This window comes from Melopsittacus undulatus, chromosome 2, assembly GCF_012275295.1.
Source record: "Melopsittacus undulatus isolate bMelUnd1 chromosome 2, bMelUnd1.mat.Z, whole genome shotgun sequence".
In the NCBI taxonomy this organism is placed as follows: domain Eukaryota; kingdom Metazoa; phylum Chordata; class Aves; order Psittaciformes; family Psittaculidae; genus Melopsittacus; species Melopsittacus undulatus.
The window spans coordinates 22,431,365-22,455,804 of NC_047528.1; the positions used below are offsets into that span (position 1 = coordinate 22,431,365).

Here is a 24,440-nt window from a genome sequence, read left to right on the forward strand (position 1 = left end):
TGAGGTCCCACCTCGAGGTAGAAAACCTGTCCCGCAGCGGGCGGCCTTATTCTCGGGGATGTAATAGGTGCTTCACCTATGCCACGACTTTTACAGAAAGAAAACTGTGTTTCCCGAAGTCTCTGTTTGTCAGCTCTCAACTCAAGCTCAAGCCACAATCCTTGCAACACAGCCTCTTCCCACCTTTTTCCCACTTGTTCTGCATTCCAGCCACTTGCCTCCCACTCCCTCCTTTTTCATCCCTTCCACCCCCTGCATCATCTTCTCTAACAAGCTCTTGCACTCCTAAAAGGTTTCAAAACTGAACCCTGGCAGCCATTTTTTGCACACATTCATAGACTAAAAGGAATCCCAATTCTTCCATCCGTATGAGCCAGACAGCAACATGAGGACCTTTTTTTTTCCCATTTAGAAAACCAGTTTTGGGTTTCTGCTTCCTCTGTGATGTGGGAAATACTGCTGTAAGAGTAGTACCTTCCCTCCATGGGCCACCAGTGGAGTGCATGGTTCCCAGCATGACTGGCAGTAGTCTGATAGCTGAGAAGGACAACAGGAGCTTCATTTCATTTAGTCACAAACCATTACCTAATGATTACTCTTTCTGCAGAGTATTTGTGTTGTGCAATGAAAAGGCTGATGTTCCTGAAAGTGAGTGCCATGCACTGAAACAGCTGAACACCCTGGTGAAGCAGTCACATTATACATTATTTATACCCGTCTTGTTTAAATTAAAACTGTAACTGCAATGTCAGTAATACCCATAGAAGTGAAGAGCAAACAAACAGATGTATTCCATGTTACCACTCAGTTTGAACAACATCTTCTGGTTACTCTCAATTGTGAATTTGTTTTCAATTTTCTCTGTTCTTAAAAGGTTTGTCTTAAACTACTTTATCTGATCCAGTGGAGACAATGTGCTTGGCCAGAACTTGTGAAGATGATGTATATTATTTTTTTCCCTACGGTTCCAACTACAGTGTCCTCCAAATGACTGGACAAACTCCTGTGAGAAAACAGATACTTTCCAGGGACGGATGCATCCAAGATCTGGAAGCATAATTATATAAATACTCCCACATCCCATGATCCAGTGCACACACCTGCTGATGCTAATGGGAGAAGAGAGGATTACAGTTCCTACAATCAGCTTCTCTTCCCCTAAATCTGCCTCTGACCTCTGCCTCACTTTATTTAATTCCCTGTCAACACAGCCATTACTGGTACATCAGACCTATGATGCCTGTTTTCTGCCATGCACTCCTATCCGCTAGGAACCAGGTAGAGATGAGAAATTAATTTCTGACATTGTGCTCAGCTGCCCTATAAAGTTCATTAGTGACACACGGTTTAAAGGTTAAATCATAAAATCAGTTTTGAAGATTTTGTATCATACTGCTGTGTCACTACCCACAAACAACAGGCCATGTCAGTTGGTACTGTAACCTTCGACAGTGCTCTTCTGGCAGCCACGCTTGAATGTGCCTTTTTACTGTGTCCAGCCTGTCTGGAAGATAGATCTTCCTTTCTTCAGTTGCTTTCTGTGATGGCCAGAATGTGATACAACAAAAGATATTCTGTTCCCTTCTATACCATTTCTGGAAATGTTACTTTATCAAAAATGCCCCTAGAAATCCAGGTTTACTGAAAGCAGTTAATTCACAATGAGATGCTAACAACTGCTAATACCATGTTATCTCATCACAGGTTATTAAGATAAACTCAAGAGATCTGGCTGTATTTCATAATCAGCAGCAGAACTGAATTGGCAAGCCTAGACCAAACTCTGTGGCAGGTACTTACAAAAGTCTCACTAATTTCAAGTACTTTATTGTGGAAAACTCAATCCAGCAGCAAGATCAGATGCTGTACTTTTCTCCTCAAAGAAAGCAGTGCTCTTGAGTAGTGAAAAAGTAACTCATGCAGCAACTGGCCTATTCCTATTTTATGCCTTTAATCATAGTCAGCTGTTCAGAAATCGAGTTACCAACACAGGTATTTTTGATGTATTACACTTAGTAGTAGTAGTTACTGCTGCTACAGGAGCTGTTCTACACAACCTGCTTGAAGAAAGGTATGTGTTAGGGATCATTTGTAGGTCAAAGATGTTTCACTTCCTTTTAGGATGTTAGAAAGCGTGACTAAATGGTAAAATTATGCTCTCCCTCCACGCATTTTCATCCGTTGGTTAAGTGCATAAGTACCCAACAGATCACTGCTTTTTTCTACAGCTTGAAACATTTTGACATCCTGAACAAGATGGATAAAATTTCTGGGGGAAAGAAAAGCACATTTTACACAGAAACTGTGGAAACAGAGATTTTCCTGCTTATACTAGTCTTCACAAAATGGTTCTGCTTACAATAATTGCAGTGGAAACACTATATGATGAACAGAAAAGGGAAAATTCCCAGTTACACTAAAAGAAGCTGAACTATGATATTTGTCTTTTCCCATAACATTGACAGGAATGAAAATGGTATTTGTTTGTCTTAAAATCTTGCAAACATGTAAAATATTGAGGGAAAATCCAAGCTAATTACACCCATGTTCTTATGCCACCGGGGCACAGAAGTCTGATGTCCCAATTATATATTTAGCAATTTATAGTTCTTCCTAATCACCATGGTAATTAAACACCAAGTTAATTGATACTACATAGTAATCTGGCTTCTAATTAGCAGTGGGGTTTTAATTTGTTATAGATACCATTATACAGTCTGATCTAGTCCTAATAAAGTCACTGTAAAAACTCCCATGCATCTGGTAAAAAGAGAATCGGGCCTAAGAAAATAAGAAAGTGACTATGTCTTGGTTTGCCATTTGCAAAGGCTATGATGAAAGTACAATTTCTTTTTCCTCCCTCTAGGCTTTAATTACACTTAATCAGTATTTTTTTGTTAGTTTAACCAGTTCATAATATTTGTCTGCTTGTAGAAGAACAAAACTGGATATGTCTTGCAGAGCAAAATGTGAGGAGAGTACATCCTTGGTTACTGTGTGCTGTTTAATGAACACTTGTATCTCTTAAAGACCAGTAATAAGAAAAAGGAAATCATAGAATCATAGGATAGTTAGGATTGGAAAGGACCTCAAGATCATCTAGTTCCAACCCCCCTGCCATGGGCAGGGACACCTCACAATAAACCATGCCACCCAAGGCTTCATCCAACCTGGTCTTGAACACTGCCAGGGATGGAGCATTCACTACCTCCCTGGGCAACCCATTCCAGTGCCTCACCACCCTCACAGTAAAGAATTTCTTCCTTATATCCAGTCTAAACCTCTGCTGTTTAAGTTTCAACCCGTTACCCCTTGTCCTATCACTACAGTCCTTAATGAATAGTCACTCACCAGCATCCCTGTCAATTAGTACTGCAACATCACTGATGCAGTCTGATGCTAATCAGGGCATTACCAAATTTTATAATACATCCAATTCTTCAGGAATGGACTCCGAATTAATGACGCTTCTCAAAGTTTGTTATTCTCAAAATGGCATTTCTGTGCTTTTTTAGCTTCGAGTATTAGCTCAGGCAGCCTAGATACAAATCCATCAAGTAATATTTATAACTTTGGTAATGATCTTTATCTTTTTGGGGGTCCTAGAGCTCTGGAATTTGTTTTCTATCACAGGCTAAATGTCCTGAGTGTGATGTTGCAAGTCTGGGTTACCACTGGAAAGGAAGACAAAATTTGAGGTTTTCCATTGCTTGTTTTCCTAATAGCAGACTGCAGTTAACTGCATACTAATTCTGCAGTGGAAGTTATATGAAAAGCACCAAGGGCATATGAGTAGGTGTCCTCTTTGACATCTAAGTAAACAAACAAACATTTTGGATAGAGAAAAATAAGAATCATTGTGAACGAGGACAAAATGTTCCAGCTTGTTCCCTGGCACTTTTCTCCTTGCTTGTTATTTATATATGCAAATTATCATCATTTTAAGGTAGCTTTAATGAGGATCAATTATAAAGCAGTTTCATTCTTTCCCAGATTATCAAGAGTTTGGCACCTATCTGTTCATCCTTCTCCATTTCAGCTTTCTGAAGTGCTGGGAAAGGATGGCTCCGCACTTTGCCAGCAGCAGAGCACTGCTGGCTTTCATTAGTCAGGGCCAAATTCTTTCACTTTTGTTCACAGTGATTAATGCTGAAGTAAACGGGACTTCTTGCGGTATTCACTGTGAAAAGGCTTTAAGTATGCTCAGATATAGACTACAGTAACAATGTATCTGCTGTTTGACTGTGCTCCCTCTCCTTTGCTAAAACTGGCATGGAGGGGGTGGTGGGGAATTAAGCTTTTCTTCTGTTCGTACAGAGGATGACAATTTATTATTATTCTTATTAATAAACTGCATTATCAAAGCACTTAAAACCAGAAACTGGATGGAACAAAAGTACAATGTTTGCCCTCAGGAGATTACAAACTAAATATTAAACAAGGCACCAGTGGAGAGAAGAGCTAATGGGGTAGGAAGGGTGGAGTACAAGAGAACAATAAAGCAATACTGGCCAGCACAACAATTACTGGTGTTAGCACACCATAATTATTTTTTGGAGGGACTGATGCAAAGTGAGTTAGCAAGAGGGTCTCCAAGGAAGTTAATGTGGTATCTTTATATATATTCAGAGGACCAACTCCCAAGCATGAGGGGCACTTGTAGAGAAAGTGTGCAAATGTAGGTTTGAAAATGTATTGAGTAAACAATGAAAGTTGGTATCCCATACAGACAGACTGTGGGGATCCAGCTTTTAATACTGAACAAATGGGAAGGGTCCTCAGCCTTAAGCCAAGTAGCCTCCACCTGATACAACATAAAGGCAGGATGACCTTCAGCAAATAGTAAGAGCAGTGAACTGCCAGAGTATTTGCATTTGGGATGCACTGAAGTGGACCAGATTATGTCTATCAAGGAAAAGTATGTTAGAACAAAGATGAGATGGTAAACATGGGATGAAAGTTTTTCATACAGCAACCACGAATTTTCACCTAGAAAATTCCTTCTGACAAAAAATAATTCCATACAGAATGAAGATTAAAGAAATACCAGTTTTTCTGGAAAATAACTGCCACTTTCCTGGTTTTACCATGGAGCAGGATTTTCACATTCTGGCTAACCTTAACTTGGACTTTACTCTTCATCTCACATCCTGGTTGTATCTAGCTCTTATAGAATATTTTTTAATAATCCCCCTACTTCTCCCATCTAGTCTCCTTAACTCAGCCTAAGTTGTGACAGGAGAATTATGAACTCCAGGTGAAGGCCTGTGTGACAGGTAGAGGATGCTCTGTTTTGTAAGAATGATGAAAAAGGGAACCAGGAGGTAAGTGAACACAATAATCATTGAATGGATCATTGTCAGAGTGAACAGAGCACTTCTACTGAACAGTAGACAAGAAAGCTGGTACCTCAGCTGAAATTCTGAAGAACTGCAGCCACAAAAGCCCTTGCACATTTCTCAGCAGAGAAGAATGGAGAAAATAAACCAAGTGCCAATAAACTTCACTTCCTTTAGTTTATAAAATGCTCTGTGGACATCTTTATAACATAGTATGTTGCAGATATAAAAGCCTGGGCTGGGCAAAGCCAGTCCCTATAGAAACAGCCAATTCTTCAATTATTAGACAACTATGTGTGTAGATACAGTGTTTTTTTACTGGAGCAGAACTTGAAATTTTTAGGCAATAAATGCCCCTGAAAAAGTGAGCAGCTATGCTGAAGCACGAAATGTCTCAGTATAGATTATTGACTCTGTTCCTCTCATTGCAGCTTCTGGTGACTAATTTTTCCCCTGCTTTTTAGGAGCTTGACAAAAATACATTATTCTAAACTACATCTTTCTTTGCTCTCAGAGTGCTCATTTCCTTAATATTGTACTGGGGCCTTGTGTAAACCAGGATCTTTTTTTTTTCCCCAAACTTCCAACTGTTATTACCATCACAGTAGAAATAATTGGAACATTTGTGTAAAAAAGCCTTGCAGCAGTCAGTGGCAATTTAGCACACACCATATCTGGATATTGGTTCAGGGACCTGGGAGCTTGTTGGTTTTTTATAACTCCTGGATTACAAAAGAAAACATGATCAATCTTGACAACAGGGCCTAACAACAATGCAATGGAATTTTCTGCAAACCAATTTATTTGTAAGAGTAAGAATTTTTTTTCAGATACACAAATACTCTTGTACACACACACTTCCCTAATAATCCAGGCTACTGCCTGTTGGGAGCATATTGCCAAGTAACAATATATTGCAACCTATGGATTTTTACAGAATTGCCTTCATTACTGGTCAAACAGCTACTATTTTAACTTATTTAACAGATTTTTAAAATATATATTTAATAGAATTGAAATGTAACACTACTAATGTTTTTGGACAGGAAATAAAGAATGTTGTGGCCAGCTGCAACGGGACAGAATTTCAGGTAGGCAGGTTATAATGATCAGAATCAAAAGCTGGCATAGGCCCAAGCCGACCCTTATTAACCTAAGCAGTTCTACAAAATCTGGAATCATTAAGTCTGATTTTAAGTTTCTTGTTGCTTCTACAGTGAAGAAACTATTCACAGTATTGTCTGAGTCTCACATGAAGCAAAGGCTGGTGACTATTTTGATTGTAAGCAGCATTTCCCACAGCCCTGTTGGGAAGGTTTCCCAGCCGCTCAGAGCCTGCCTAAGCCCACTCCATCACCCAGCTCTGGAACTATGTTCCAGTGGACTAAGCGATACGGCCATTCCTGCGACTATAAAGGAGCTTAAGCTCAGGAAGAATGCCTGTTTCATGACATTTAACATATCTGGGTATTCCCACTGAGAAGCAGGATATTCATGCTGTGAAGAAGGGGCTGGACTAGGTGGATCTGCAGCTCTTTCTATCCAAAAATGTCCCTGTTTCTGTGAGAACATTTTGGTAGTGTCAGGCAGCACCTGTATTCCATTAACTCCAAAAGCATTTCAGTGTTTACAGTAACCAGGAAATGTCGATGTCTGTGTTATATTAACAAGTCAGCAGTAACAACTCCAGTTTCAGTTTTTAGAGCTACATGGAGAACAGTTTACTGTGAACTGCTGAGAGTTTTACTTCTCTTGCTTGAAACATGAACAGGCCTGTAGTACATCCCTTGAAACCCTTACAGAAAGTGCTGGAGAAAAATATTATCAAAAGAAGACTGCTGCAGTATTGTCTTCATATAATCAGGTAGGCAAAAGCGTAGCTGTGAACTGCAAGTCTGAAAAATACCCGTGACACCAAATTTGTATCTTCTTTACATTAGTTTTCCTTACACCTTCCCTGCCTTTTGCATGTACATCGAAGGGGTTTACATAATTGTATAATTCCATTCAAGGTTCAGTACCTTGGAAACAAAGCAATGTTATGTTTTTGTGTGGACTATACTACATAAAGGCACAGAGAGGTAAGCAATAAGGTGTTACTGCATAGTAGACTTTATGAGAGCACTGATGCGCTGCTGTGTAATTATAATCTCTGTAAAAGAATCCGATTGTGACACATTAAATAGTCCAACATGCAAAGTATAACTTATTGTGGTCTTTCAAAGAGACTCTGACTTCTGAATGCAAGAGGTAAAAAATCTGTTATGCACCCATTTACTTCTCACAGAACTGAATTTTGATAGTGACATTAAATTACTATTATATAAATAGTAACATCAAACACCATGGGGGAAAGCTAGAAAATACTAAGATGTTTTTCTTCTCTCTTTTGAAAGTAGTACTTGGTAAAGCAATTTAATTTCCAAGAAATGCAATAGCAAGGAATACTCTACAGTTGACCCAGCATACCAAAGGCAGAGAGAGCTTAAGGAGGTGTTTCCCCATCACCTGCTGCTGTGTACAGTGATGTGACCAGAATGACTAGAGAGGTCACAGCCACTGCTTTCTACTGATAATGCCACCACTTGCTTTCCAGAGAAAGACATCTTTTTTATTTAGTATTACTTGAAAAGTTGATTCTAGAAAGAACAGAACAGGCTTCACCTCCCTTGTGTACTCCCTTGGAACACTCTATTCTAGATGGCCCAACTCCCCCTCTTGTTATTAACAGACGCATTTTTGAGACTCTGCAAACACAGTTCCCTTTGACTTCACTTAAGTGCCATGCAAATGAAGGAGAAGGCAAGAAAAAGTTATTTCGCTTGTATGTCTTGCTGGTTCCAAAGTAATTTCAGTGTGGCAATGGTTTCTAGTGAAATAAATTCTTATGGAACACCTTTGTGGTGCTGCAGGTACAGATGTTGCTCATGTTATTATTTATACTCTGTCACACAGGCTCACTTCAACAGCCTTTTGTCATTTTGTGCTGACATAAATCTATTCAGTAGCAATTATCAAAGATTGTTCTACATTTCAGAGAGTTTTTTTTAACCTCTCTGAATTTACATTACAAAATTTTGTAATTCACATTACAAAAACCCATGTAAATTGGTCAGAGAGTAGGTGCTAAAGGAATTATAACTCATCACGATCTTATTCAGTTAGTTTTTTCTCCATTTACCTGAGAGAGAATACTTATTCTAAGTAATCCTTCATGTTGATTTCATAAAAGTTATCAGATATTCAGAGATCAGGCCCTAAAAATACTTTAGTGAATGTCACTGCTAAAAGTGAAAGAAGTGTACTAAGTAAATACGAAAACCTACTTTTCTTATTCCTCAGATTGGAAGCTATTCCCAATTTGTATTCTGAAATGTTGCTGAATGGTTTTGTAATGGTCTGAAGTGGTTCACTGCTATCAGTCAAGTCAGAAAAAAATACCATTTCATCTGGAAAACATTCTCTTCCTTTAAAGATGAGGATATTATCCTATATAGATTTGGATTTATCCACCTCCCCCCATCCTATAGCTCATCTCATATCATATCTGGGCAGTATAAATGCAAAATGGGTTCTATACAGTACTAGAAAGTAACAGTAGGGTCTTATTCTGCTTTGTACAGGTATAAATTACTTTTTTAATGCAGAATTGATGAAATGCAAGGTCTCTTCATCAGGGACAGCCTCCCTTCCTACAAGAACTGCTCTAATCATTCTTAAAAAAAACAAACCAAACCAAAAAATAACCCACCACCATATAGACCAAAGACAGGGACAATCTCACATTAATGGTGAAATTCTTGACTTGCTGAAGTAATCACAAAAATATCCATATGCTTCACTGAAAAATTTCACATACTGTGGGTACTTCCCTTTCCCTGTTTCTTCTTAGGAAAATGTGAGCATAAAGCCCTCTGTTTCTTGCTGATTTGATGATCCTCATTAACTGGGGAAACAGGTTCCAGCACATGAGGGGGCTACTTATTTTGACTCCTGCATTTACTGGATATCCCCATGACTTAAAGGTAACTGGGAGTACAGTGCTGCAACATTTTTTCATTAGATAAATAAAATGATTGTATCTTCTATGCATATACTTCACTGACTTCTCTGACTTCTTCTTTTTTGTAGTCAGTTTTATAATGTTGACAATGCTGGACATCCCTGTGATATAATTCCCTGAATTTATACAACGACATTATAATAATACCAACACTGTTCTTTGTGGTCCATATGAATTAGCATTTTATTTGCTTTCACAACTAGCACTGCAAATTGAACAGCTGCTTTCACTGAGCTGTTTTAATTAAGCTGTCCATAATGTTGCCTGGGTATTTTTCTGAACTGGTAACACTTCATTAAGTATGCAATATCAGTGAACGCTTCAGATCATTCCTGAGCATTACCTCACACTTAAGGAAATTGAAATCCCACCTGCTTTGAGGATATCAGACCACCTCACTTTGATGATTTGAATTTGGTTCTCAGAAATCTTTCTAATCTTTAGTACCCCAGGAAATCTTGAGTTTGCTACAGATTTTGCCATCTGTTCATTCACTTGTCAAGATAATGAAGCTTTAAATGATACTTGTCCCAGTAAAAGTCTTCTAGGCAACCTATTATTAGCCTCTCTTCATTCTGAAAACTGACAAGTTTAATTTGGATGTCTTTGGATCTTTTATAAAGTTTATGTGCTATGACCAAAATTTCCTTCCCACACTGATTTCTCACGTTCTTTCTTCTCTTTTTTTAAGACTGCTGGAATATTAGTTTGGAAAACCTAGATAAATTTTATCTCTTCCTGTTTTTCTGTGAAAAAGCTGTTTCTCTTTTCTTTTACAAAGCAACACTGGTTCCTACATATGTATTCTCCTCTGGGCATACTGTAGTTTGCTTCGGGTTTTTTTTCAGAGACATATATGATAATTAATATGGGAAGCTGTAATTATTTTTGCTGCCCTCAATGACTTCATCTTTAAATATGGGTATCATTCTAGTGGCCTTGGACAGCTGAACTGATGAGTGTATTCCAACACTTCCATTTTTATCTCGATTTCTGAAACTGCTTCTTGTTTGCAAAGATGACTACAGAATGCACTCATATCCAGGCACTAAATCTGGAAATACTTTGCCCAGGCACAAAAGAGTCATGATTTTAAAAACTATGTCCCTAAATCTTACACCCTAATTCCCTGTGTGATTTTCAGAAGTGCTTACCACTCATCAGCCACTTCTGAAATCCTTTCTGAAAATCAGGTGATTTATTTAAAGGCATAAACAGGTATCTGGAAGTTCAGTTTTTGGTCTTCAGCTTTTAAACCTTGCTTCTTAATACCAAGAAAGATTCTTAGTCTTCAGCCAGACAAAGAGACACAACCCATGGGGATGTCATGATAGATCATGATAGGTCCATTAACCAGCAGAAGGAAAAGCAAGAAATTGTTTTGATTGCAAGGGTAGAGAGGGAGTGTTATGCATGGCTTTAGAGAGCTCGCAGAACCACGAGGGGGACTTGATCCAGCTGGAGAAGATGTCACACTCTGAAAATGCTTCTCTCCTGTCATTGACAGAACAAGTACTTAGAAAGCCACCTTAGACTGTACGTAAAGCTGTAGGTATCAATTCCATCTCATGTTTCCTGTTTCTGTGGAATTTTAATAGAATTTCAGAAGTTAGCCACTGCAGGATCAACTGAAAAATCTCAGTTTAAGTATGTTTTGGTTTCATTCTAGTAATTTTTAAAGTCTCTAATAGATTTAAAAGCACAATCCTCACGTTTTTCAATGGAATTTGTGTTTGGAAATCCTATGACTTATTTCTCCTTTTGTTCTTTTTTAACATGGGCTGTGTTTTGATGTGGAGACACTGGAATTGTTTTTCTGTTCAGCAACAACTTTTCTCTTGCAGCACCAGCTGTAAAACATGAACACCTTGTTGTATCACACTCCAGAAATTTGAAATGGGAATCTTGCCAAAGCTTAGGGCTTCCTTTTTGTTTTGACTGTCGCAAGTCTCTTGCCTCTGTTAGCATCACATTCCTACCACTTGTGCTTTGCAGACACCTATGGCCAAACTTATTCACAGTGTAACTCTAGTGAAATCAATGGAGCTGCAACAGAAGAGAATTTGTCTCAGTATGTCTGTGAATTAACCAGTCATTTAAGCTGGAGAGTGACATTGATAAGCAATAACAGCACAGGAGTGGTGAAAGGAAGATATCTCCTAGTTAGTTTTGGACAGTTGACACTAACTCCATTGTCAGATAAGTCTTACTGACTGTGGGAAAAGCTGAGTGGGAAAAGTCACACTCGCCGCCTGCTAACTGTAGGAGGAAAACAGATCTGGAATGCAGAGGAAATCTTGACATTATCTGTTCCCCCAACCCTACCAGCCAGGCAATCAAAATAACTAGCTGAGTATCAGCTGCTCTGTTCCAGGCCCAAACAAATGTGCCTCTTGACAAAGCTTTTGCTCACGGGAGAGGAGGCAACGAGAAGGAAAGGGTCTAAAGTGGGTGTGGGGGAGTGTTTCCTGTCAAAAACCAGGAGCTGCTTTTCTGTAACATCTAAAAGGATAATGATGAAATAAGCCTAGGGCTGTAAGCAAAGGTGGCTTTGTTTCCAGAGGACAGCAACGCATACTCGACAATCCCGCAGCCCTATACAACAGAACTCCAGTACTTCCATCACTTCACTTGGCCTCTGTTGACGTTGTCAAGGACAGTATGCCCCAGGCTCCAGTAAAAGAAGGATCAAACCCAGTGGAACAAAACCACTGGAAAGGACTTTTCTGTGCCCATCCTAATTGTGTTGTGTAAGAATAAAGTGAAGCCATTGCAAATGAACACTTTAAGATTAAAGTTATATCCACCCCAGGGACATAAGATCATAAGACACAGGGTCTATCAAGACCTAAGGAAGCACAATATACTATAATTACATCAGTGTTCCATGGACACATCACAGCAAGTGAGAAGCACCCTCACATATTTCTATATGTACACACTTACCTATGTGCAGCTTAATACTCTGGATATCAACCCTATATAGTACTGCTTGAAAAATTCCATGATATGGAGCTTTTGAAGAGAAGCACAGCAACAAAAGCAACAAATAAAAAGGTGTATTTGAAATTACATTACTGAATATTCTGAGTTCTCCAATACATCATCCAGCCATTGACTGTGCTGCACTAGTTCTGTCTGTCTTATAAATAGGTGAAAACATACAGCAGAAGTTTAGTTTAACTTTGGAAACTCTCACTTTTGTAACCAAATGAGAGTCCAGAGAGCTGTAAACTGAAGGTTCTAACATATTGGTGAGCCAACAAGAAAAGAGTGTGAAAAGCAAAGCTAACTTTATGTGCTATATGTTTATAAAACAAAAAGGTGACAACATCTTCAGTCTGCTAGTGATGTCTGAGTGCCTATGACCCTGTGCATGCTTTGCCTACTAAAAGACCATGGAAATCGAAGCCAGGGGCTTCTCTTCATGGATCATAGAATCATAGAATAGTTAGGATTGGAAAGGACCTCAAGATCATCTAGTTCCAACCCCCCCTGCCATGGGCAGGATGTCTGGCATAGATAGACAAGTAATGCAGGGAAAAGCTGTAAGGAAGACCAGTTGGGTTTACAACATCCCCAGTCTGTGGGATGTTGTAATTATTCCTTTCTATATTCCCTCTCCACTGCTTTGGGAATCAGGCACAGAAGAAATAGTTCCCTGAGTGTCTCTTCCTATTGTTGCACCTCAGATCCTTCTGTCTTTGGCAGCAGTGGACCACCAACACCCTGGACCTTAGCTTTTCTATACCAAGAAGCCTTGACCTGCTGCTGGCTGAGACTATATTAAGATCTCGGTTGAGTGGTCTGGTGTGCATGAGTAGATATGGATGCTCTCCATACAACCACAGCACTAACCTGAGTTCCTTCTGGTGGCAAACTCAGCATAGGCAAAGGACAGAGCAAAGAGCAGCCAGCAGGATGGGGACCGACATTTGAGCACCAATCAGCTCATGGACCAACACACATGAAAATAAGCTCTTGACAAATGATTTGAATGTTGAATTAGAAAAAAAATGTAAATGTTTTAACTTTTGTACAAAAAAACACTGATTGTAATCTTAGGCTGTAAGGTTTGTGAGGGAAGAACTCCCATTCTGCCTGTATGGTGCTCAGAAGGACACTACTCCAGGACTGAGGCCCATTGTTACTACCTCAGTACCAACAATTTAAAAATATTAAATAGCAGTCCAAGTAAACTGTAGTTTTAAGACCTTGCTAAAAGAACTATATATATTTTATGAAATATGATGTTACTGAGCTTCTCATTTCCTCAGCTACATAGAGGAATTGTTTGATTCTGAAATGCTGCAAAAGGTGGAGATTTATTTTTTTTTTCTTTACAGATATAAATAATTTTCTATGCAGGTATAAATGCATCATTAAGAGACTGATCCTAACCCCACCAAGTGGCTGGTGACTGCAGCTGACACAAGTTCTACAAAGGAAGAATCCTTAATATTCTACAGGATAAACCTGCGAGACTCGATGCTAGAATCAGTTATCTTCTCAGAATTAAAGACATTTAAAAGGAAATCAACAAATATGGAATTGAAAACCATTCAACCTATCTAATATCTTCAGTCTTATTTATGGACGGGCATTTTCCTGACTTTTATAAATAAGCTTTTCTCACAAGGAAGTGTTATCTTAGTGTGAATTACATAATACATGCAATCATATATTTTAGTAAGGATATATCTTTAGACCTCCAGTAAGCTAAGAATTCCAGAAAATGAAAGTTATTAGTAAGCCATAGAAAATGATAACTGAAAGGGCTCATGTAATAATAATAAAAGAATATACACACACACACACACATATATATATGTTATCACCAGTTGTAGTTTGTGGAATTAATTAATTTTTCCTCAACTTTGCTTAAAATAAAGTTAGCATTTCCTTTTATATTTCCACATAGAAGTCATCCAAACCAAACTGCAAACATTGCACACTTCACAGTCGTTTGTTCCTATTTAAAAAATTTGCAGCTCATACTGAAAAACTGCATGGTGATCATCGGGCAGACCTATGCTGTGCACAGAGTGCACCAGGCAGCTTCTTAACTGCTCAGTACACTGCTTAACTTTAAACCATCACTGAATCGATGTGTATGCCAACTGTGACGTAAACCCATTAGTTTTCAGGAGAATTACATCAGGGAAAAAGTTGTCCTCTTGCTTTAGAACAAATTGTCCTGAGATACCCAATAGCCTTGGAAATCAAGCAATATGCCAGGGTAGGTATGTACCTAATATAAACAAATTTCAAACAAAAGCTTAAAGCCATTACCTTCTTAGACCCCACGTCAAAAGCCAACACTTCACCAAGGCCAGAACAGCAGTTTCAGATCCACTTCAGATCCCACTGTACCCATCTTTTCCTACTTTACTTGGCTCTTGTCAGCCCACACCAAGAATTTTGTGTTCAGTTTTGGTCCCTGCTATGATCCCCACTAAGATGTGGGCAGGCTGGGGAGGGTCCAGAGGAAGGCCACAGAGATGATCAAGGGGCTGGGAAGCCCGCTGTAGGAAGAAAGGCTGAGAACTGGGCTTGATTAGCTTTGAGAAAAGGCAGCTCACGGGAGACCTTACCACCATGTTCCAATATTTAAAGGGTGGTTGCAAAGAAGACGGAGAGTACCTTTTTACAGGAAGTCACATGGAAAAGATGAGGGGTAATAGACACAAATTACTCCTGGGGAGAGCCCCACTGGACAAAGGAGGAAAATTTTTCACAATGAGAACAACCAGCCATTGGAATAACTCCCCAGGGAAGTGGTGAATTCCCCATCATTCGATACTTCTGAGATTTGGCTGGACAGAGTGCTGGGACATTCTAGTTTAGGTCATGCTTTTCCTAGAAAGGTTGGAGCAGATGATCCTTGAGATCCCTTCTAACTTGGTATTCTATGGTTCTGTGACTTAATAATACCCAACTCTAATGCAGCCTTCTGGCTGTCTGTTTTCTTGCATTTGCCTTTCTTACTGCTCTGCCCTCATGAAGACACAGAGACAAAATCACAACAGACAAATGCCATTACATGCAATGGAATTATACATGGGATGGCTTGCATGCCTATGAAGCTCTGGCCTCCTCCTGTTGCCGCATTTCAGCTGTGGCTTGACAGCATGGTGGAAATTACTAATTTGTTTTCTCCTTGTGCTGAGTGCTCAATAAATACCAGCATCTCTATGTGCATTTCTGTCATAGCAACTTGCTGGCCTGGATGGAATCTAATACAGACAACAGGAAGAGCAGAGAGTGGATAGTTTTCACTTGAAAAGCTTGCTAAAGCAACTCTCCTGTTTCTTAGGAAGGTGCCCCTGTAGTTGACATTAACACTACACAGCTCTTTGTCCTCCTCTAGTGGTCCCATTATATTTTGGGAGAAGCTTATGTAGTGATTACTTCTTTGAAGTTAATGTGGTTATTACTCACCTGCAACATGTTGAGATCCTGCATTCAACTCTAATATGAGCAGCAGTAAAACGTTTCATCTCTCTGGTGCTCATGGAAATGGAAACTGGTATCTCTGGCCATAGCCAGTCACAGCTACAAAGATCCTGTGTCTTTTTGTCATCTCCTCTGTGCAGAGGTTGCACCATGGCAGGTTATTCAGCAGCATGAAACAGTGGCATGGTCTGACTGATTCCAACAAAAGGTCTTATGTTGCAAAAGGTCAGAAGTTGGTTGCTTTGTTCAATAGCTTTATTGCCCCAAATAACTTAGATTAAACATATGTTCCAGCCAGAAGCATTTCTCTGTGTTTGCCTGCCTGACTTGCAAAAAAAGAAACAGAGTAGAATCGATCTTGTGTCCTGAGCTTTTCAGAGAGGAGCTACATGTCACTCCAGTACAGCACAAAACCTTAATCGTTGGGAATTGATCCTAAATGGTTAAATAGAAGAAAAAAAAAAAAAGAACCTAGAGAACTGTTACATGAGGGAAATGTTTTCGAATGAGAAACACTAAAATTGCAGGAACTGCTACCCATTAGAAATAGTTTCTGTGCAAACAAAGGACTCCTACAATGTTGTTCTTTCTTCCATGTGCGTGTGTCAGAGCTGTAATGCTTAGTTAGAATGATACAAAACTAAAGATTCATTTTGGTACTTATGAACTTTAAAATGTCTAATCTTCAAACATTTGAAGTTAAACCTTGCCCAGGAAATAAAATACAAGGACATATCTTGCACAGTAGCTACCAGAGAGGTCTAAAGGAAAGGTGTAATTGAAACACAAAACAGGTATACTAGATTTTTTTATAATTCAGTGAAATTTTTCCAGGCATTTGTTACTTTTGTAATAACATTAAATGCCAAAATGTAGCCTCTGACATAACTCTTGGAAAATGCCAGCTTAAAGAAAGTTGTTTGCTCAGATTCAATGGAGCTGAATATGGCTGCTGTTTGCAACCTTTGCAAGACATTTGTTCAGTCACAGAAGAAAAACACTTGACAATCCTAATGGCTGACCTTAGTTACTGGAAACCAACACCCCCTAATTCCAACAAAGGCAAAACTTTAAAGCAATTTATCAATTTGCATCAGATTGCCATTTACAGCAAGGTTCCTGTCATGTCTTAAGAGTAGTTACAAACCCAAGCTCATCTATCAGCCCTTTAGTGCTCAGCTCTAAGCTCTCAAAAAGGAGGTAGGAAAAATGTTTATAATACCTTCATTCTGAAGCCACCTATATTTTGTACAGTTATTGACTAGATACTATTTTTAACATTAATCAGCTCTTGACTTTTCAATATTTTTCTTTCTTATTAAAAATGTTGATGGAAAATCAAAGTTACAGAAAGAACTACTGAGCAGGGAAATGAAGGGAGATATTTAGAATGACATTGAATATTACTATGTGTCTAAAGTGCCTTTATACATTACTGCTTCATGATTTCTAAAGCATCTTATATAAAATTCAGAGTATTTCTTAACAGATCAAGCTTTTGTCTGTAATTCACATACTAAAACAGTAAACATATACGGTTTTTAATCTTCACTTCTGTTGTTTGTTGTTTGGTTTTGTTTTTCTTGGGGGTTGTTGTTTTTGGTTGGGTCTTCTTTTTAGAAACAGCCATATCCTGAGATATACATAGTAAGGGTTCTCGTTTTCCTCTTGCTTTTCAAAGCCGAGGATCACAGTTTGCCCTCAGCTGCTCCAATACATCAGTAGAAGTTGAGTAGTGAAAATTTGCCTTTCAGAAGAACAAAGAATGGGTTTGTTCTATCATTTCTGATTATGAAAGGAACATGTAGGCAGGAAGTGGCAATCTCAGTGCCTCATTTTGGGAGCCAAACTGGCACTGTACACAAGTTAGAACAAGAGACAAATGAAGCACTCTGAAGAAGCACTGAATGCAGAACTCTGAAGCACTAAATGCAGAAAAAGCACCAAGTCTTTCTACTTCTAATTTGAGCAGGCCAAGACCACCAAATAGTTGGGTTTATCCACTAGTTTACTTCCACTGTACCACTGCTGAGGAAAGCAGCCTGCTCCTTTTTCAGTGCAAAGTAAGCATCTCTGCTTTGTGTTGGACACATGTCTAAGGGATCACACTCTGCTTTCTAGTAAATGTATGGGATCATTGGATGAGGATGTTTTATTTTCCCCAGTTATTTAAGGTCAGGTTCTCATCTTGGGTAAACTTTTGTAGCTGGAGTAATGACAGCATGAGACCTCTGCTAGGTCTTGGGAGGGGCTGCCAAATGCTGCTGCTTCTCTTCCCTGCAGACGATGGGACAAGGGGGCTCATGCCTCAGCTCCACCTCCAGTGCACTTGCCAGGCATCTGAGGCATGTGAAAGGTTGAAAGAGATCACCTTCTCCATCTCCCCATGAGCAAGAGGAAAATCCCAGTACAGGTTATGGTTCTCTGAGCCACATCTATTTGCCTGTTTACAGCACGATTAACTCATAACTCCTACCCAGGGACTGCAGCAAAGGTAAAATATAAACATGAGCATAAAACTTTCTACAACCAAGGAAACATAAAAATATGTAACCAGTGGGAACAACTGTACGTGGGTTTGATCTGGTGGTGAATCAAGCACCTGCAGTTTCTAACAAGATGAAGTTGCACCTCCCTCTCAGTTCCCAGAATCGTTCGCTTTGTTGGCAGTTGGTCATATACAGCTACTATATAGCACAGTGCTAGTTTCTTACACTACGGAGACCTCTCCTTGAAGTCAATGAGCATTGTGCCTGGACAAACACTGCAGAATCAGGCTATTCATTAAAGCCCTGGGACCACAACTACCTCTGACTTTTGTAATGTATCAGCCAAGGATGCACAATTATCCATGCAGTACTTCTAAAATGGCCAAGGTCACATGAGGATTTTATTGAATTACTGCAGTGCACCATCTTCCTTGCCAGCCCATTGCTATCTGCTCCAGACTACATTACAATGCATCAGCAAATACACAAGCACGCTACTATATTTAGTGTTTCATACATACCACTAAAATACAGGATGTGTCAGCTTTTAATCTGATTTCAGAATTTTGTCAGCAAAGTAAAAGCTCGTTTCCCTTCCTAGTGATGAAGTGTGCTCTGTATTAGTCATCTTGAGCTATGTGGTGATAACTTTAAAATACATTAGGCAGCTAGAACACTCAAGCTGAATAGGATGATTTTTACTAAGAGATATACTGGAATATATTAAGGATGTATAGCACTAGTCACCTAGGCATTAATAGTGACTGCTGCAGGCTGTATAAAACCCAGCAGCAATCTGACAGAGAAGCAGCTAACCAAGGTGTTCTCTGAGGTACCACAGTAAACAATTAGGACCACCTGGGTTATTAATCCAGAACAGAGATAGGTGGTGCAGATGGGGTTTGGTGTTATGTACCTGGCAATATGAGAAAAGCATTAATGATGATGACTTGAACACAGTGGTACACTGCATGGCAATAGTAATGGGGCAGTCTTGTTAATGACATCATTTATCAATGACAGCAGAACCATGGTTTAATGGTTGGAACCACAGTTACCATCAGGATAGCCATGTTCATTCTCAAATGATTCAGTGGATGAAGCAGGTGTTTTCACACATCTTGGTGAAGACACAGAATAGGATATTTTTACATATTCAGAAAACTTGCTTACTCATGCCATCACATACAAGCAGTACAAGTGTGAATTGTCTTCCTGTCTACTGCTTCTACAGAAAGCCAACAGACAACTTGCTAACCAACAGACCTAGGCTAAGTCTGCCTACATGAAAACATGGACTCTTGCAAGTATTCCTTGCGGTTTGCTAACTAAATCTTAACGACTGTGGATGACACCACATTTGCAACCTAGGTCTACCTCTTAATAACACTGTTTTTACTTAGTGGTGTGCAATTATACAAATATATAAATTTCCAAGACTTTGTGGAACCCCACTTCAGCCCAACCCAGGGCTTTCTATCCCAGCCCCATGATGCTGCACCAGGGCTGCTCTCCAGCTCTGCCACAGCCCTGCTCAGCCATGGGACCCAACCTGCAGACTGACATCATCCTTTGTCCATCCCTTTTCCCAGGGCCTTGTCTGGCTGTCCTAGAGCTGTGTCTGACCTGTTCCTGTGTCTGTCCCTGCTCCTCAAGGAGCCATCAGCTCATGCTGCACCCTGACACTATTAAAGAAAATAGCAGCATAAATTCACACCTCTAGAGTCACATCTTATCATTATTTAACATTGCTCCCAATGCCTCATTTTTAAAGGGTCAGAACTTCATTATTTCCAGTGCATGCACTGTTAAAACGACCAGTGTTATTACCTCTGGAAATAATAGTACTAGGCCTGGCTAGCAGGCAGCAAAACTGCCAGCTATAGTGGTTCTTCAGAGGAGGTTCCCTGGGGTGGCTGAATGGTCTGTGCAGCTACAGCTTTTCCTAGGACACATTTCAGCATCCTGCTTAATATACTGTAAGACACCCACTGCAAATCCAGAGAATGGAAGCCCCAAAATATTGCATTTTTTTGTTTTAAAAGGTTTTAAAAAAGTAAAATAAAATGGAAGCAAGAGAGAGAACAACAGTCCAAAGGGCAGGGTTATCTCCTTCACACATAAATACAGTTTACATGGAGAATGACTAGAAGCCAAGGACAGCCCAGCCCTGGGGAAAGAGCTGCAGGATCCCCCCACCCTGGCTGCTCAGAGCTGCCCTGAGATGGGATGGGATCAGAGGGGTCATCTCCATCTGAAACTGCCAATTCTGTATGGTGGGAGGGCAAGGTGCTGCCCCACTATAAACCACTGCTACTCTGGGAAATGATTTTTCCAGTTTTTGAGAGCTCTAGCTTGAGAGAGATGTCCCAAGAAAGAGGTCAGAGGAAGAAATGAAGATTGCAAAGCAATAAGAAGTGCTAATGTAAGAGGAAAATGGTGCAGAAGATGAACTCCAGCAGAAGAGTGCTGTGCTCTGTGTGTGGCCAGTATGAGCAGGATGGTTTTTCTTCTCACTCAAGAAATTCCAAAACAGAAAAAAATTGTCATTCAGAAAACAGAGAAATAACAGAAAAGTTTAGGAACTACAAAACTGGAAAGAACCCTGTCCCGCAGTCCAAGACAAGGATTTGGCTTTTATTGTAACTTAAATCACATTTTCTCTCTTTTTTTTTTCTTTTTTTTTTTTCTTTTTTTTTTTAATGCCTTAACATAACAAACTTCTCACTTTGAAAACTGTTTAGATCATCACATGTCAAGACATGCACACCTATTTTACAGAAATTATTTGAAATAGAAACTACAGGATGTTAACCTTTCCTGTAAAATGGTTCGAAGAAATAAGCATTTTCTGACAAAAGCATTTTAATGATAAATTTATTGCCACCTCTATCATGTGCTAGATTTCCATGATTGAAATTCCACCTCAGTGACCAAACTGTGTCAGAAAATGACCTGCCATTCTTTAATGCCTGTAGTTATCTTACTTTCAACCACCATGTTCTACTGTAAAAATAGGTGCTAAATTTAATCTCTTTTAATGACAGTGGTAATGTTATCATAAAAGTCAAGCAATTAAAAAATTAATCATAATAAAAAACTGGAGCACTGATAAAATAATCCGTTTCTTTATAAAGCAAGCCTTTGGTGTCACAGAGCGGTTTTGATCCAAGCAATTAAAACAATAAAAAAAATTGCTAAATTAATCTCAGAATTGATGGAGTTTGTTTAGCTTTGTAAAAGCACAGGCATATGTTTTATTGGCAAATAACATCATGGAATAAATCCACATACAATTCATAAAGCATAAAAAGTTGATGTGCACAGAACTTGAATGAAAATACTTGTATTTCCACTGTGCTCCACAGCTTCATGTTTTATTGACCCAAGTACATGAGGCTGAAATCGTCTATGGAGATAGGCGTTTTCTAGGCCACGGTTTCTGGCATTTTGCTAAGTCAGCACGTTTGCCAGCAGAGCCATTGAATCAGTGACACTGGCTGCAAAAGGCTTAGTTCATCTGTTTCTAACCAAATTAAGGTGGCCCTTGGAAAGAACCGAGGATGCAATTCAGAGCAGAGACAGATGCTACTCTGACCAAGATGAAACCACTGAGTTAGCAAACTGGCTTAAACTAGTCCTTCAGGCCAAAAAGGAAAAAAAAAAGATGCAAAGTCATCTAGGGACAGAGCGATAATTACAATAATGATATCCCAATGCTTTAATTTTAATTGACACAAACTGCATAGATATTGATTAACAAAACAGAAAAAACAGCTGGAAATGAGTGACTCCGGAGGTCAGTTGTTTTATGACTGAAATATTTCTAGCTGGCAAAGGCTTTTGTGGGAATGAGTATTCACTTAGACTTTGGGGACATTTCTTATTGCAAAACTATGGAGCTGTTATTAAATTCCAGTAACCCACATTCTGGGAAGCAGTTTCTTTTCTCTGTATTTCTTAATTGTGCTTCATTACAATTTAATAAGGACATTTACCCTCAATTAAGCAAATCATCCAAGCAGTTGCTTATGCCTGGTTGCAATGAACTGGTTTTGTCAAATGTGGATTTAATTGTGTGTTAAGTATCTTGCTGAATCAGGATCTCTCTGTGTGTATCTGTCTATCCAAACCTTTCCTTAGCTTCTGGCATGATAATGTGAGATTCAGGGAATCCATGTTTTTAACTCCTCTTCCTGTTCTGATCGACTCGCCTCACATGCACCAGTGCCATGGCAAGCACTTTAATCCTACTCCAACACCAACAACAAATATTTGGTTTTATCCCTGATATTTCATAACTCACCTTGCAAAGTATAAGTCAAAAGTTGTTGAATTATCAGCTTTCCTACGAACCATCTATGCTCTACACCACATTATGAACAACAGCATGCAAGTGATTGTAGCAACTACACTGACTAGTAGCAGAGATTCCTATGGGTCCTCTGTCAATGCATGAGTGTCTACACAAGCCACCAGGAAATTCCAAGAAGTAATACAGTGTCCTACCTGCTTTCTCCTTACACAGCTTCTGAAACAGCACCTGTAAGAAAAAAAAAATTCTTTAATAATAAAACTTTTCTTTTTCCTTTTAAATAAGTCCCACATTTCAGAATGACAATATGTATCATTATTAATCATCAGAACCTTACACAAGGCAAAAAAATACAGAGCTCATCAATAAAAATAACTGCTTTTTTTGCTAAGGACAACCTGGTGCCCATTTCCAAGCCAGGTTAATCTGTTTTACATAGAGTGAGCTAAGGAATGGTCTCTGCCCCAAGCAGGGTATGTCCTGAAGGGATTTGAGGTCCAGCACACTGGAGCATGCCTGAGTATGTCTCACAGTGCTGGTGGAGCTTAGGGAGCACACAGGCCACCAGCAAGATGTGTGGGCACCTGTACTGACAAATGGGAAACAGAGGACACTGTGGCTATAGCTACTTAGAGTGGCAGAGTGATGGTTCTTGTCCATCTGTGACCTGGAGAGGGTGCCTCTGCCTGAGGGACATGGCCAAACTGGCTTGTCCTGTTGTTTTCTCCATGATTTTCATCTCCCTGCTTCGAATTTGCCACACTATCTGAAACTGGTACCATTAACACTATATTCGGATACTCCTCTTGATCCATATTCTCTTTAATAAGTTTCAGTACCCAAATGAGGATGCTGTTGCCAGTGATTAAGTGCATATCAGCCACTCTCCTTTCATATGCTGGATCTATCAACTTTCCCAGCAATGCAGCCTGTAAATGAAATCAGCATAATGGGTGAAACGGCACCTAATTATTATTTTATTTTAATTAAACAGAAGGCTAAACTGATTCTTCCAGATACCAGTGAACTCACAGGTGTGAAGTGCCCAGTCTGCAGCCAGCTGAAAAGGCAGACGCTTCTGTGCCTTGCAGTGACACACTCCCTGTTCTCGTTATCTGCTTGTCCCCATATGGACAACCATCTGCACCTTTCCATCAGATACACCAAGCGCTCTGTTATCTCTTCAGCCAATACTGCCTCTGCAGCCTTAATAAGAAACTGTCTATAAAAACACAGTTTTTATTTACCTTTTATTTAGTGGAGAATTTTACTGAGATACTGGAAAATTCTTCCTCTGAGCACAGAACTGAACTGGTTAAGCATCTTTCTTAATAACAGGACAAACACAGCTTGATTTCAGATGCTTTTCCTTCTGCAAGGTCATCTCATAGTAAAAAAGCCTCTTGCTCCATTTGAATGTCTGCCTGAGCAGCATCTGAAGTTAGCCTGCCTTTAGCCAGCAAAGACCAAGCAAGGTGATCACTTCTAGATGGGAAAATAATGAGTGGCAGAATCCAGAAGAGGTTTTATTAATGCAATTTGTAGCTTTGCTTTAGTTCCAAGTTGAGGCCAGCTCTGGCTCCTGCACACTGCTTGCCTGGACTGAACTGTTTTGTATAGATTTCATCCAGGCTCCCTTTTGATTTTTAGCTCAGCGATGGTGAAATACCTGCAGAAGCTGGAGCTGAGCCCCCGTCCCCAGTGAGGGCCCACTGGTGCCAGGCTCTGTGCTACCTGCATAGACCCTCATGCCAGAACTCTTCTGCTTGTGCTCTTAC

The 24,440-nt window shown here is 39.6% G+C and overlaps 1 protein-coding gene across 2 annotated transcripts in view; it reads right to left on the reverse strand.

Moving 5' to 3' along the window:
• The window catches only part of STARD13 (StAR related lipid transfer domain containing 13), a 253,710-nt gene that overhangs the window by 149,035 nt on the left and 80,235 nt on the right, over positions 1 to 24,440 (reverse strand). Inside the window, exons 4-7 of one of the 2 annotated variants that reach the window (XM_034059954.1) lie at positions 22,857 to 22,890; positions 2,053 to 2,057; positions 308 to 339; positions 106 to 122 (exon numbers count right to left, since the gene is read on the reverse strand). In XM_034059954.1, coding sequence (XP_033915845.1) covers positions 106 to 122; positions 308 to 339; positions 2,053 to 2,057; positions 22,857 to 22,890 — 88 coding nt within the window. The remainder of the gene's footprint in view (positions 1 to 105; positions 123 to 307; positions 340 to 2,052; positions 2,058 to 22,856; positions 22,891 to 24,440) is intronic. The other variant, XM_013128670.3, reaches the window with a different exon arrangement.